The 12,574-nt window shown below is 43.5% G+C and overlaps 1 protein-coding gene across 1 annotated transcript in view; it reads left to right on the plus strand.

Moving 5' to 3' along the window:
* Positions 1-11,653, plus strand: part of LOC126262207 (venom dipeptidyl peptidase 4-like) — a 425,317-nt gene extending 413,664 nt beyond the window's left edge. The window contains exon 16 of the mRNA XM_049958631.1: positions 10,795-11,653. Within this exon, the coding sequence (XP_049814588.1) occupies positions 10,795-10,971 (177 nt within the window). The 3' untranslated portion in view covers positions 10,972-11,653. The remainder of the gene's footprint in view (positions 1-10,794) is intronic.
* Positions 11,654-12,574: the final 921 nt, after the last annotated feature.

The raw sequence follows: 12,574 nt of genomic DNA on the forward strand, positions 1-12,574 counted from the left end.
GAGTGGTATGTGGCGCGGCCACTGCAGGATTAGTACAAGTAAGGGGGGGAATATTTTATTCATTATGTTCCAGTGTTGACAAGTCACGAGCGTGCGCAACTAGCACCGATCAGCTGCTACGGTACAAATGTGAAACAGAAGTAACACGGATTCGTGAACGTGCATTGTCGAGACGTTCATCTTCAAATGTGGTACATATCTGTAACAAATAACGCGAAATCAAGTTAGGGTTGCAGTAATGCAATGCAATGATTAAAAGAAACAGAAAAATGGCATTAAAGACACTTAGTAAACATCTGTGATCATGTTTCATGTTTCAATTACTGTAATGAATCACTATAACATGCTAATTTATCTAGGTTGCCAGTTAACAGTAAGACTGGTAGGGAGAGGTGTGGTAAAGTGGCAAGAATGGGAAAAGGGGCCATTACTTTTTTTTGTCCTGAACAGCGCTGCTGCCTCATGAAAAGTGGTCAGGCTAGATCTGATATACATCACTGTTATTGTCAGTGAAAACGACAGAGGAAGCTCATTCCGTTATTTTTCACGACGGTGAGTCAAATGAAAACCTTAAATTTGTAATAACAAATCGAAATTTCGCGCCGTTAAGTTGGTAAGCGTGCTACACTCAGCGTGCAGAATGGCCTGTAGGTGGCAGCATAGTGCAGATCCACACATACCGTCGCAGTATCAGTATAAAGATGGCCGCCCCATTTGCGACTTGCACCAGAGAAGAACAGTGTTCTGTCATTCGGGTTTTGCGTAGTGAAGGTGTGAAATCTATTGAAATTCATCGCCGAATGAAGGTTCAGTGCGGTGATGCATGTTTGTCATAGCAGCAAGTTTACGAATGGAGTAGCAAGTTCGCAAATGGTGTGACTTCAGTGGAAGGTGCTCCTCGTCCAGGTCAGGCACAACGAGTTGTGACTCCACAGAACATTGTAGCAGTTGAAGCCATAGTGAAGGAAAACCGCCGAGTGACACTGAATGACACTGCAGCATGTTTACAGATTAGTCATTGGTCAGCACACCACACTGTGCATGATGTGGTCCAGTTTCACAAAGTGTCTGCAAGATGGGTGCCATGGCAGCTGACTCTTGAAATGAGAAAACGACGTGTTGAACGGTTGCAGGTTCGAATCCTGCCTCGGGCATGGATGTGTGTGATGTCCTTAGGTTAGTTAGGTTTAAGTAGTTCTAAATTCTAGAGGATTGATGATCTCAGACGTTAAGTCCCATAGTGCTCAGAGCCATTTCAGCCAAGGGCGATTGTAGAAGTCGGTCAAGAGGAGGGCTAATGGAGGGGGGGGGGTTGGGGAATGGAATATGGCTTAACAAAAGGAGAGTTGGGATCATCTATCGACAAATTGATAAAATTTGGTGTTACTTAAATTAGTTTTTGGTAACTGTTTTGGAGTTCAGGGTAAAAAATGTGTATTAATAGATAATGAGACGCCTATTTTAAGTTAAATGATATTTATAGGTTTATGTAGTAAGCTATTTGCCGCTCTTATTCTTTTGTTAAAATGGGTTTGTAATACTTGGCAACATATACTGCTACAAAATTATAAAGAAATTGATACCGAGCGAGGTGGCGCAGTGGTTAGCACACTGGACTCGCATTCGGGAGGACGACGGTTCAATCCCGTCTCCGGCCATCCTGATTTAGGTTTTCCGTGATTTCCCTAAATCGTTTCAGGCAAATGCTGGGATGGTTCCTTTGAAAGGGCACGGCCGATTTCCTTCCCAATCCTTCCCTAACCCGAGCTTGCGCTCCGTCTCTAATGACCTCGTTGTCGACGGGACGTTACACACTAACCACCACCACCAAGAAATTGATTGAATCTGTTGGCATAATATATTCGCTGATTTCTGAAGCTATTTTATCCAGTGTAATACGATACTTCTTTTGGGGGGGGGGGGGGGTTATAGCCCCCCTAGCCCCCCCCCCCTTGCCACCGCCCCTGATTTGAGCAAGCTGTCGTGTCATCACACATCTGTCATTTTGGATGATTTGATCAATGGTGTCGTTATTCACATCACTCACTGCCGTCAGTGGTCTACCGCATCGTGGGTTGTCCAGTAGAGATAAATCTCCTTCTTTAAACCTCTGCAACCACCGTTGGATACTGCTGCGATCCTCTGTTCTCCCCATAAACAGGGGGTAACTTCAAATGGTTCAAATGGCTCTGAGCACTATGGGGAGTAACTTCCTGTGAATCGATGTGGCAGAGTCATCGTCGATCTTCAAGAGGAACTCTATCACTGGCCGTTGTCGAAACCTGGCATTTACTTCACAGTCCATTATGGCTCACCTGTAAATAAAAGAAAATACTTTTATATACCAACTTATAGCTAAATGTTCTAAGTATGTTCACAAAAAATTTCATTCTCCTACTGCAAAAAATAAAAAAGATAGAGACGACTGTGAAAAGCCTTTATTTTTTGTGTCGTCTCGTTGACCTGTAGGGTTGTACCATGGGAAGCAAGGAGAGGATGTTGTTTGGCGACCAGTATCCTCATCTATAACACAAACTGCATGCATGCATGTATTAACAGTTCTTCATTCATAAGAACAATAATTACTTACCTTAAGATAGTCCAGGTGTTGTGGTACAAGCTTCTCTGTAATAGTCCACATTAGCCTCAATGCCAGTGAAGTACAAGTCCCACTATGTACACTACTCTGGTCGCTATGTGCTGGCTGACTCTGGCTAGAGGCTTGGCCAATTGCAACTGGGACTGCCACTGAACTGCGACTGATGACTCGACTCATTGCCTCACTGGATGACTGGCTGACTGGGTCCTCCGGTCCGTGATGGTGATCTAAATACTGGTGGTGGCCTAGAGGGCGGCAGCTCGTTTCTTGCAAGTCTGTCTTTGGCCTCTATCGATCTTCTCACTACCTCTTTGCCGCCTGGTGTGCTGGCGCCAGCTTACACTGGCACATTCCATCCCCCCTACCCCCCTCCCCCAAAATGCCACGCCACAGTCGTGTAGCGAGGCTGCGAACGACAACAGAGAGGAGGCACGATGCTGGATGTCGAGATGAGCCGAGGATGGCTTACTCCCGGCTGTACCAAACCATCTGTCTTGTGAGGGCCGGCTGCTGTGGTCGAGCGGTTTTAGGCGCTTCAGTCCAGAACCACGCGACTGCTACGGTCGCAGGTTCGAATCCTGCCTCAGGCATAGATGTGTGTGATGTCCTTAGGTTAGTTAGGTTTAAGGAGTTCTAAGTTGTAGGGGACTGATGACCTCAGAAGTTAAGCCCCATAGTGCTCCGAGCCATTTTTTTTTGGAGGCAAACTACACTGTCCCAGCACTGGAATCTCCTGTCCGTTGTAAGCGGTGAGATGCTTGCTAGATTTAGTAAAGCTTGATGAGCCTAACTGTTCGTACGTGGCACGATTAATCAAAGTTGCTGAGACACCTACCGTGAGTCCAAAAAGTATTCGTCTAGCTGGATATCTTTTAGAAAACAAAATCTGTGTAACATGAAAAGAAATGTAAATAAAATCTAAAGAGCCAGTCATGTAAGAAACACCTCGGTAAGCTATTTTTGTTGAAAAGCAAGGAAAGTAATATATTCAAATCGACAGCAAGGTTAACAAAATAGAACATGTAATACAAGAGCTAGTTCATAAAGTATTCGTTCACCATCTGAACATGCCGAAATTCTGTACGCAGTGATTAAACTATAACGCTGACCCACGGGATACACTAGAGCCAACCGTGCGCAGCCCCACTCTATCGCCTGTTGTGGTTCTGAACGGCGCCTATACAGTGCAATCAGCGCCATGGGTTGGGTTGGGTTGTTTTGGGGAAGGAGACCAGACAGCGAGGTCATCGGTCTCATCGGATTAGGGAAGGATGGGGAAGGAAGTCGGCCGTGCACTTTGAAAGGAACCATCCCGGCATTTGCCTGGAGCTATTTAGGGAAATCACGGAAAACATAAATCAGGATGGCTGGATGCGGGATCGAACCGTCGTCCTCCCGAATGCGAGTCCAGTGTTTAACCACTGCGCCACCTCGCTCGGTATAGCTCCATGGGTCGTAAGGGTAGTGAGACGACGCTGATCGAAAGGGAAGTTATTCTGCACTTACATAATGAGTGCATATCTTCTTACGAGATTGATAAAGTAGTCGGTAGACCTAGATAGACGGCTCAGTCGATAATAGATCGATTTTGCCCAACAAAATCATTAAGAAACCAACCACGTACCGGAAGCCCTCACACTTTGACTGATGCAGACAAGAGATTTACCAAGAGAGAAATGAAGAAGAAATCTAAAATCAGCGCTCCTAAGTTGGCTGTGGAGTTAAGAGTCTAGGGGAAAGAAGGTATGCGCCAACACAATCAGAAATACCTTAAAAACGTATGGGTATCGCGGCCGGGTAATGCGCAAGATGACTGAGTGTTGTGTGATGTCCTTAGGTTAGTTAGGTTTAAGTAGTTCTAAGTTCTAGGGGACTGGTGACCATAGATGTTAAGTCCCATAGTGCTCAGAGCCATTTGAACCAATGCGCAAGAAATTTTGGGTCAGTGAACAGAATTGAAAGAAACGTCTTCTTTTTGCGATTGAACATAGATTCGAAAAGGAAGCCGTCTGGAGTAGAGTAATATTTTCTGATGAGAGTAAATATAACGTATTCGGGTCGGATGACATGTGAATGGTGTGGCGTAAGAAGAATACGGCCAACAGTTAAACACAGTGATGGCTACCTGATGGTGTGGGGCTGTATGAGTGCTGCAGGTGTTGGAAAATTACATTTCATAGACAGTACAATGGATCACTATATGTATGTCAACATTTTAAAGGACAATCTGAATCCTAGCACCTAAAAATTAGGCCTACAAGGAAATTACGTTTTTCAACAAGATAACGATCAATAGCGTATGCCTCTAAATATAAGGCTGTGGCGTAAAATACCCTAAAACAACTTAACACCGCTCCTCAGAGCCAAGACTTTAATCCTATTGAACACCTTTGGAAAGTACTGGAAGATATCATCATGAGAAGACACATGCCGAAATTCTGTACGCAGTGATTAAACTATAACGCTGACCCACGGGATACACTAGAGCCAACCGTGCGCAGCCCCACTCTATCGCCTGTTGTGGTTCTGAACGGCGCCTATACAGTGCAATCAGCGCCATGGGTTGGGTTGGGTTGTTTTGGGGAAGGAGACCAGACAGCGAGGTCATCGGTCTCATCGGATTAGGGAAGGATGGGGAAGGAAGTCGGCCGTGCACTTTGAAAGGAACCATCCCGGCATTTGCCTGGAGCTATTTAGGGAAATCACGGAAAACATAAATCAGGATGGCTGGATGCGGGATCGAACCGTCGTCCTCCCGAATGCGAGTCCAGTGTTTAACCACTGCGCCACCTCGCTCGGTATAGCTCCATGGGTCGTAAGGGTAGTGAGACGACGCTGATCGAAAGGGAAGTTATTCTGCACTTACATAATGAGTGCATATCTTCTTACGAGATTGATAAACAACAGAGACCCAAAATAGACACTTCAAAATGAATGGGACAAAATTCCAGCCTCTGTGACGGCAAACTTGGTCATGTCAATGCCCAGATGACTACAAGCTGTAGTAGTTGCAAAGAGAAACCCGACTAAATGTTAATTCTTTTAATTGAAATCATATTTTCAGGTTGTAAATAAAAAAAAATTGAGCGGACGAATACTTTTTGAAGCAGCCCTTGAATAAAGTCTCCATTTTGTAAAATTTGTTATCGCTATGGATGTATTTATTTCCTTGTACATCAATAAAAATAACTTACCAAGGTTCGTTGCATATGACTGGATGTTCACATTTTGTGTTCCCTTCCTTTCAGCCGGCCGATGTGGCCGAGCGGTTCTAGGGGCTACAGTCTGGAACCACGCGACCGCTACGATCGCAGGTTCGACCCTGCCTCGGGCATGGATGTGTGTGATGTCCTTAGGTTAGTTAGGTATAAGTAGTTCTAATAGCTAGGGGACTGATGACCTCAGCAGTTAAGTCCCACAGTGCTCAGAGCCATCCGAGCCATCCATCCTTCCTTTCACGTGACATATACTTAGTTTTTTTTTTAAAAAGGTTACAACTAGACGACTACTTTTTGGACTCACTGTATGTCCAACTGAAAGTTCACACAACGGCCGGCAATTCGTAATGAGACAAATAGTTTGTTAGAACGTCGTTGCATAGCACTAGGGCGAGAAGGAGGCACAACCTTAATCTTACTTTTATCAGAACCTGTTGTAGGTTTTGAAAACACAACGTTCACTGCATGTGCACGAGCCTGTTTGTTCTGGGAGCGGGCAAAATTGGCGTATTTGTGCCATTGCAAACAAACTGCTTGGACATCATCTTTATTTCCACACGTGTAACACGTTGCGTTACGTGATGGACAATCCTGTCTTATATCTAGGGCAAGGCTTCACTAAGTTCACAGGTCTGTTTACCTGTCTTTGTGGCTATCCGAGCGGCTGCGTACGCGCTCGTTGCTGTGGCTACTTGGGGCGGTCGCGATCAAGGGGCCACTTGACCCCACAAATCGGGGCCCGGTCAAACTTAACTGGCCGCTATGGCGCCCGAAAATATTGCTCTAAATTTGCAACACTTGCGGTAGTGATTGATCAGAGTACTTTAAGATCTGTTCCTGTATTCTGCTATCGGAGACATTGAATTTTATTGCATCCCTAATCATTAAATTACTGCGAAAGTTGCCACACTACTCTCAAATCTACACTTCCTAGTCATGTCCGTTTATTCTGTGTACCACTGACGGTACCACCCGGCTTTTTCTGCAAGCGAAAGACCTGATATCTAGCTGCAGCTACTTGGACTTGCTGGCCATAATGTTTAGTTAATGCAGCGATTACTTGATCATAACTGACCTCATCGGGAGACGCAGTTGGGAATAGTTTTTGTGTTAACCTGACCACTAGGGACCACGCAATCAAAATAGTGTTGTAGTTTTACTGTACCTTCAACGCAATGAACTTGACATTGTGCTTGGAACTGTGTCAGGTATTCCATCCAGTCCTCTTCGGTATCATTAAACTACCGGAACGCTGGTGTGCTGTTCGGCGGCACTTGTTGGTGTAGTCGGTCGATTGGTTGTTGTGTGGCCGACGCGACGTGTGCAGCCAGAAGTAGTTGTACCGTCGTCAACAAAGCAGCAATTTGTTGGTTCTGAAACAGAAAAATTTGTGTTAGATCCACCACATTGGACGCCTGAGGATGAGGCGCGTGGGGAGGGGTTGGAGGGGGCGGGGTAGCCGTTGTTTATCCAAATATTTTATAGCAAAAAGCAATCACAGCCTCTGAAAAGAGAAATTTGATTAGTTCTGCTGCTCCCGTCCTGGAATACAAGCAAGTACATAACAATACATTAGCAGACACTTGAATACCAATCACCTGTGCAGTCTGAAACACAAGAGAAGCAAAGCAAAATCTGCACTGAATTATACTCGTCGCCAGTTTTTGTGTGGTCTCGTTGTCACTGTAGGCTTGTACCATGGGAAGCAAGGGGAAGATGTTATGTGGCCGGTATCGTTGTCTATGACACAAACTGCATGCATGTGTTAACAAGAGTCTTTATTTATAAGAGCAAGAAGTCACTTAACTTAACGTAGACCATGTGCTGTGGTACAAGCTCTTCTATAATTAAAAAATGGTTCAAATGGTTCTGAGCACTATGGGACTTAACATCTATGGTCATCAGTCCTCTAGAACTTGGAGCTACTTAAACCTAACTAACCTAAGGACATCACACAACACCCAGTCATCACGAGGCAGAGAAAATCCATGACCCCTCCGGGAATCGAACCCGGGAACCCGGGCGCGGGAAGCGAGAACGCTACAGCACGACCACGAGCTGCGGACGTCTTCTATAATACTGCACGTTAGCCTAATTGCTGGTGAAGTACAAGTCCCGCTATGTACACTACTCTGGTCGCTATGTGCTGGCTGACTCTGAGCTACCTGGGACTGCGACTGCCAGTTGACTACGACTGATGACATACCACATTGTCGCACTTATGACTGACTGACCGTGGCGGTGATCTAAATACTGCTGATGGCGGAGAGGGCGTTGGCGGCTCGTTTCTTGCAAGTCTGTCTTTGGCCTCTATCGATCTTCACACAACCTCTTTGCCACCTGGTGTGCTGGCGCCAGCTTATGCCAGCACATATTCTTCTTTTCACTTCAAATGTTTGATGTGATACCTTAAAATATCTAAGCTGAAAATGTATAAGTGTAAGCTTCTATCAATAACCATGGTTTGATAGTCAATGGAATGGCAGACAGTTCACAGAGTTGCGTGCCATATGCGGAGGACGATTATCCTAGAAATAATTCAAAAGTCATGCATTAGTTACCTTTGAGGTTGGATGTGGGTGTGTTGATGTTAGTCAAGAATGCCTTTAAGACGATAAAGACGACATTATAGAAACCTCCCTGAGTTTGAACGAGGTCGTGTAACAGGGCTACGAGAAGCTGTTTGTTCCTCCTCCAATACTGCAGAAGGATTTTTGCAGGAATGTAGCCACTGTGCATGATTGCTGGCAGCAGTGGTCACGCAAATGTATGGTCACAAGAAGACTGCACTCGGGATGGCCACATGGCAGTACTGGGAGAGAAAAACATCATTTTTTATGTATGGCTCTGCCGCAGCAGTACTGCATCTCCAGCAGCAAAATGAGCAGCAGTTGGTACCATATTGACACAATAAACTCTTAGAAATCAATTACTTCAACAAAATCTTCGGGCCAGACGCCATATAATATGCGTTCCACTGAACCCAAACTACCGCTATTTGCGACTTCAGTGCTGTCAAGTGAGAGCTCAGAGTAGAGTGGAGGTCTGATGTATTTTCTGATGAAAGCTGGTTCAGAGCTTCGGTGCCAGTGACAGCCATGTGTTGGTTAGGTTGGTTGGGTGGTTGGTATTGTTTTTCAGATGTAGAAACACGCCTACCAACTTTAGTTTGTCACAGAACTCCTTCTTCATGTTGCGAATTTTTTCCGTCAGCGCATTTTTGCTTTTTTCCCCCTCCAGATAATGATAGATCTTCTCATAGATATGAAGCCTTTCTTGATGCAACCGTCCTTGTCTGTCTCGCATCATCTATACTATATGATTGTAGTAGCTTCAATTGAACGATTACAGAATGAACGCTGTGTTTCTCTTTGAGCGGAAGAGTAATTACTATTTGCAGAATCTTGTTCGAGATTTGGGAGTGGTAACAATGTTTCAAGGCTGGTGCAGGTACAGCAGCAAGCAGTCTGTGCTGGGTCTAAAAGCTTAGCCAGCAGGCACTGGTGCATCTCAGGCACTGGTGCATCTCAGGCACTGGTTCATCTCATCAAAGAACTCGCACGAAAAGCAACTGAATTTGGATTCTTACTTATAAACATTTAATGCATAAACTAAAGAATGCAAAACTAAACTACAGTATTTGCAAAAACTCATTATCACTACTTCAGAAATGGGCAGATTATTTATGCCTTTGGTTAGAAACAAGATATTCATGTTAACATAATGGTTGAAGGATAAGATTCGTTTTACATATATCATGTTTGATGTCATTTTGGTCAATCCTTGAGTATGATTTATTATAAAACTGTTAATTCGTGTTGACCAAGTGCTCCAAAAGTTGTATAAAACTGTAATGTAATGCATATCACTAGGACAGAGTGGCACAGTAGGAAGAAGCAATTATGGCAGCCACTGGGAAGGAAGCTATTCTTTTAGCTTGTGGGGTGTACAAAGCTGGGTTTGGGTCTCAGATGAGAGAGGGACTTGATTTTCTGACTCAAACGAGTGAGGAGCCCTGACTCTAGGCTCCGAGTTTGTGGCGTTTTGTGCATCTGAGTTTTGGGTGGGAAGTGGTTGCATAGTACAATAGTTGGGACTTCGATTTTTCTGTGATTCAGTTCACATCATGACGTAGAATTTTTGTTTGAATACGATCATAGAGGAATTTTAAAGTTTTCATAGAAAAGTGTGTTGATGTGCATTGAAAAATCAACAGTTAAGTCAATTATTGATATTTTTACCAGTTCGCCTTATAACATAACCACTTTTTTGAGCTATGAAAGCTGATACTTAGCTTGAGTCTCTTGATGAAAATTGGTGTATCTTATCAAAGTTAACTCCACCTGAAACTGAATCCTAGATTTGCCTTTTGTCAGGCAAATTATGTGGTAGTTAATCAACTTCTACTGAAATATTGAGGCCAAAATGAAACAATTTGCTTTATAATATATTTAATGCATCACAAATTACATCACAGTGAGACTGACAAAAATTTGAATAACATTAAACTTAACTGGCTATTGGTGTTGCTCCTTATGTAGTTTACAATAATGGAATTTTGAATTAGAGTACTGTATACAATTTTATAAATGTAAGTTTTACTATTGTTCACATTCATTGAGCATACTTTTGAATAGAAACTATTTTGCATAACAGTTTCACCATATTTCATTGTAACTGTGCTCGAAGTACCATTATTTCTTCAATTTAATCATTTAACAACATTGCAAACATGTACTCATTAAGATTCAGTACATTGCGAAGTGGTATGGTATGATTCAGTTGGACAGGAATCTTGGTTTTCATTAGGTGTCGGCCTATTCATTTACTTTACACCCTGTTTCCCAGTTCCTGCTTTCTTTGGCACTGAGGATGCTTTTTGAATAACTGATTAACATTTTTGTTGTTCTCAATTAAAGGTTATTTGTTGGCCATCATGAAACTGTCTCTCTGAGGCTGTGGTTGTTGTTGTGGCAGAGTTACCCGGACCAGGACCACACCGTGGCTGACCTGAGCACCCACCTCTACCGCAGTGTGGACGAGTTCTTCGCAGAATGCTTCGAGGACCAGCAGCCTGCATCCTCTTCTCCTGCAAAGAGGGCCAGACGGTTGCTGCCAGTGCTGCTCCTACTGTGCACCACTGCCTTCAGCTGACTGACTGCACACTTTTACATGCCAGCCTTATAGCACCACCTGCAGCAATTGAGCGGGTACAGCGCCACTTCTCCTCTGCCTTCCATAAAATGCTGTAGTATTATTTCCCAAGATTCACTTACTGGCTACGCATACTGGATACAAGATGTCATCACTTTTATAATAATCATTTTTATTGTTCCTCTCCTCTGGTTCCTGTAAGTAAAGACATGTAATGAGATAAGATGTCAGAAGCATGTTGATTTTGCAGTACTGCATTGTGTCCACACTGACTCAGCGTATTTTGAAGGAACCTGCATATCTCCAATTTTATACATTATTTTATATGTCAAGGTGTTGAACAACACATACCATGCCTTGTGACTTCCATATTATACGATAATATCTCGACTGGTGAAATTGCAACATTCATATAAAGTTCTCTAGATGTAACACGTTTCTACTTCTGTGATATCAGAAAGAACTGTGGCACCATTTGTATGGTATATACTATTGTTACTCTTGTAGATACATGTGCTGCCTCAGTATATATATGTGTGTATGTATATTGGTCCCTGTGCATAATGGCCAATACGAAATGAGAGAGAGATTACTGAAAATGTGACAAATACCTCAATAGTGACATATAATGACCACATCACCAGGAGTGTAAACATTCCAATAAAATAAATGGTTAGATCCATTTATGTTTGTTAATCAAACCTTACTATTGTCGTTACCATAACATTAGAACAGCATTACAAACATCAGAACCTGTAATAGACCGCTGGTAACATGCGTGTCTCACAGTACGTCTGTGCACAAGTATCTCACAACTGCAGCTGAAATTTAAATGTGGTTTACCAAGTTCCAACTCCCATAACAGTCACCGAGATGCCATATCACCCCATTATTCATATTGTTTGCAGTACACCAAATCTCCAATACAAGAGAACATCACCAAGAGCAGACGAGAAGTGAGGTGGAAATGAGCTCCACTATGTCTTCCATGGAAGAGAGAGCAAATCATGGGCGGATCGCACCTTCTGCTGGGTAAGCTCTTCTTCAGAAGCATCAGACAATCTCAGGGTTGTCATTCCCCCTATGCTGCCTACTTTTCAAATCTATTTTCAGTATTTCATTGTATTAAATTACTGTTTTCTTGAGTCAGTCGATCTTGTCTTGATGTTAAGCTTCTATTTCTCTCTTATAAACTTTAATAGAAATTGATGGAGAACTATCTCCATTTTCTGTCTTGCTTGAGAGACGTTCACTATGCACTCTGTGTTGGCTATATCCTAGAGCACCATAAGGTGTCCTTGCCACCGCACTGATGGCAATCCACGCCAATAGTATAGCCTTCTAGAACCATGCAAGTGGACCCAGGGTTAGGGTAGCAGGAGGAGCTCTGAACTGTAAGCTGTCTGGCTCTCTCTCGTTTACTGCACTGCCCAACATGCACAGAACACAATGAACAGGATCCCAGTTCCTAGCGTCAATAATTTATTTGAAATAGCTGCACAGAAGGCTTGTAACATTGTGATGTATAGCAAAGTTAATAACAAGTGACCACTTACAGATGACTGTCACTCTGAATATAACCACATCAGTGACACCTGTTACT

Source organism: Schistocerca nitens, chromosome 6 (genome assembly GCF_023898315.1).
Source record: "Schistocerca nitens isolate TAMUIC-IGC-003100 chromosome 6, iqSchNite1.1, whole genome shotgun sequence".
NCBI lineage: Eukaryota > Metazoa > Arthropoda > Insecta > Orthoptera > Acrididae > Schistocerca > Schistocerca nitens.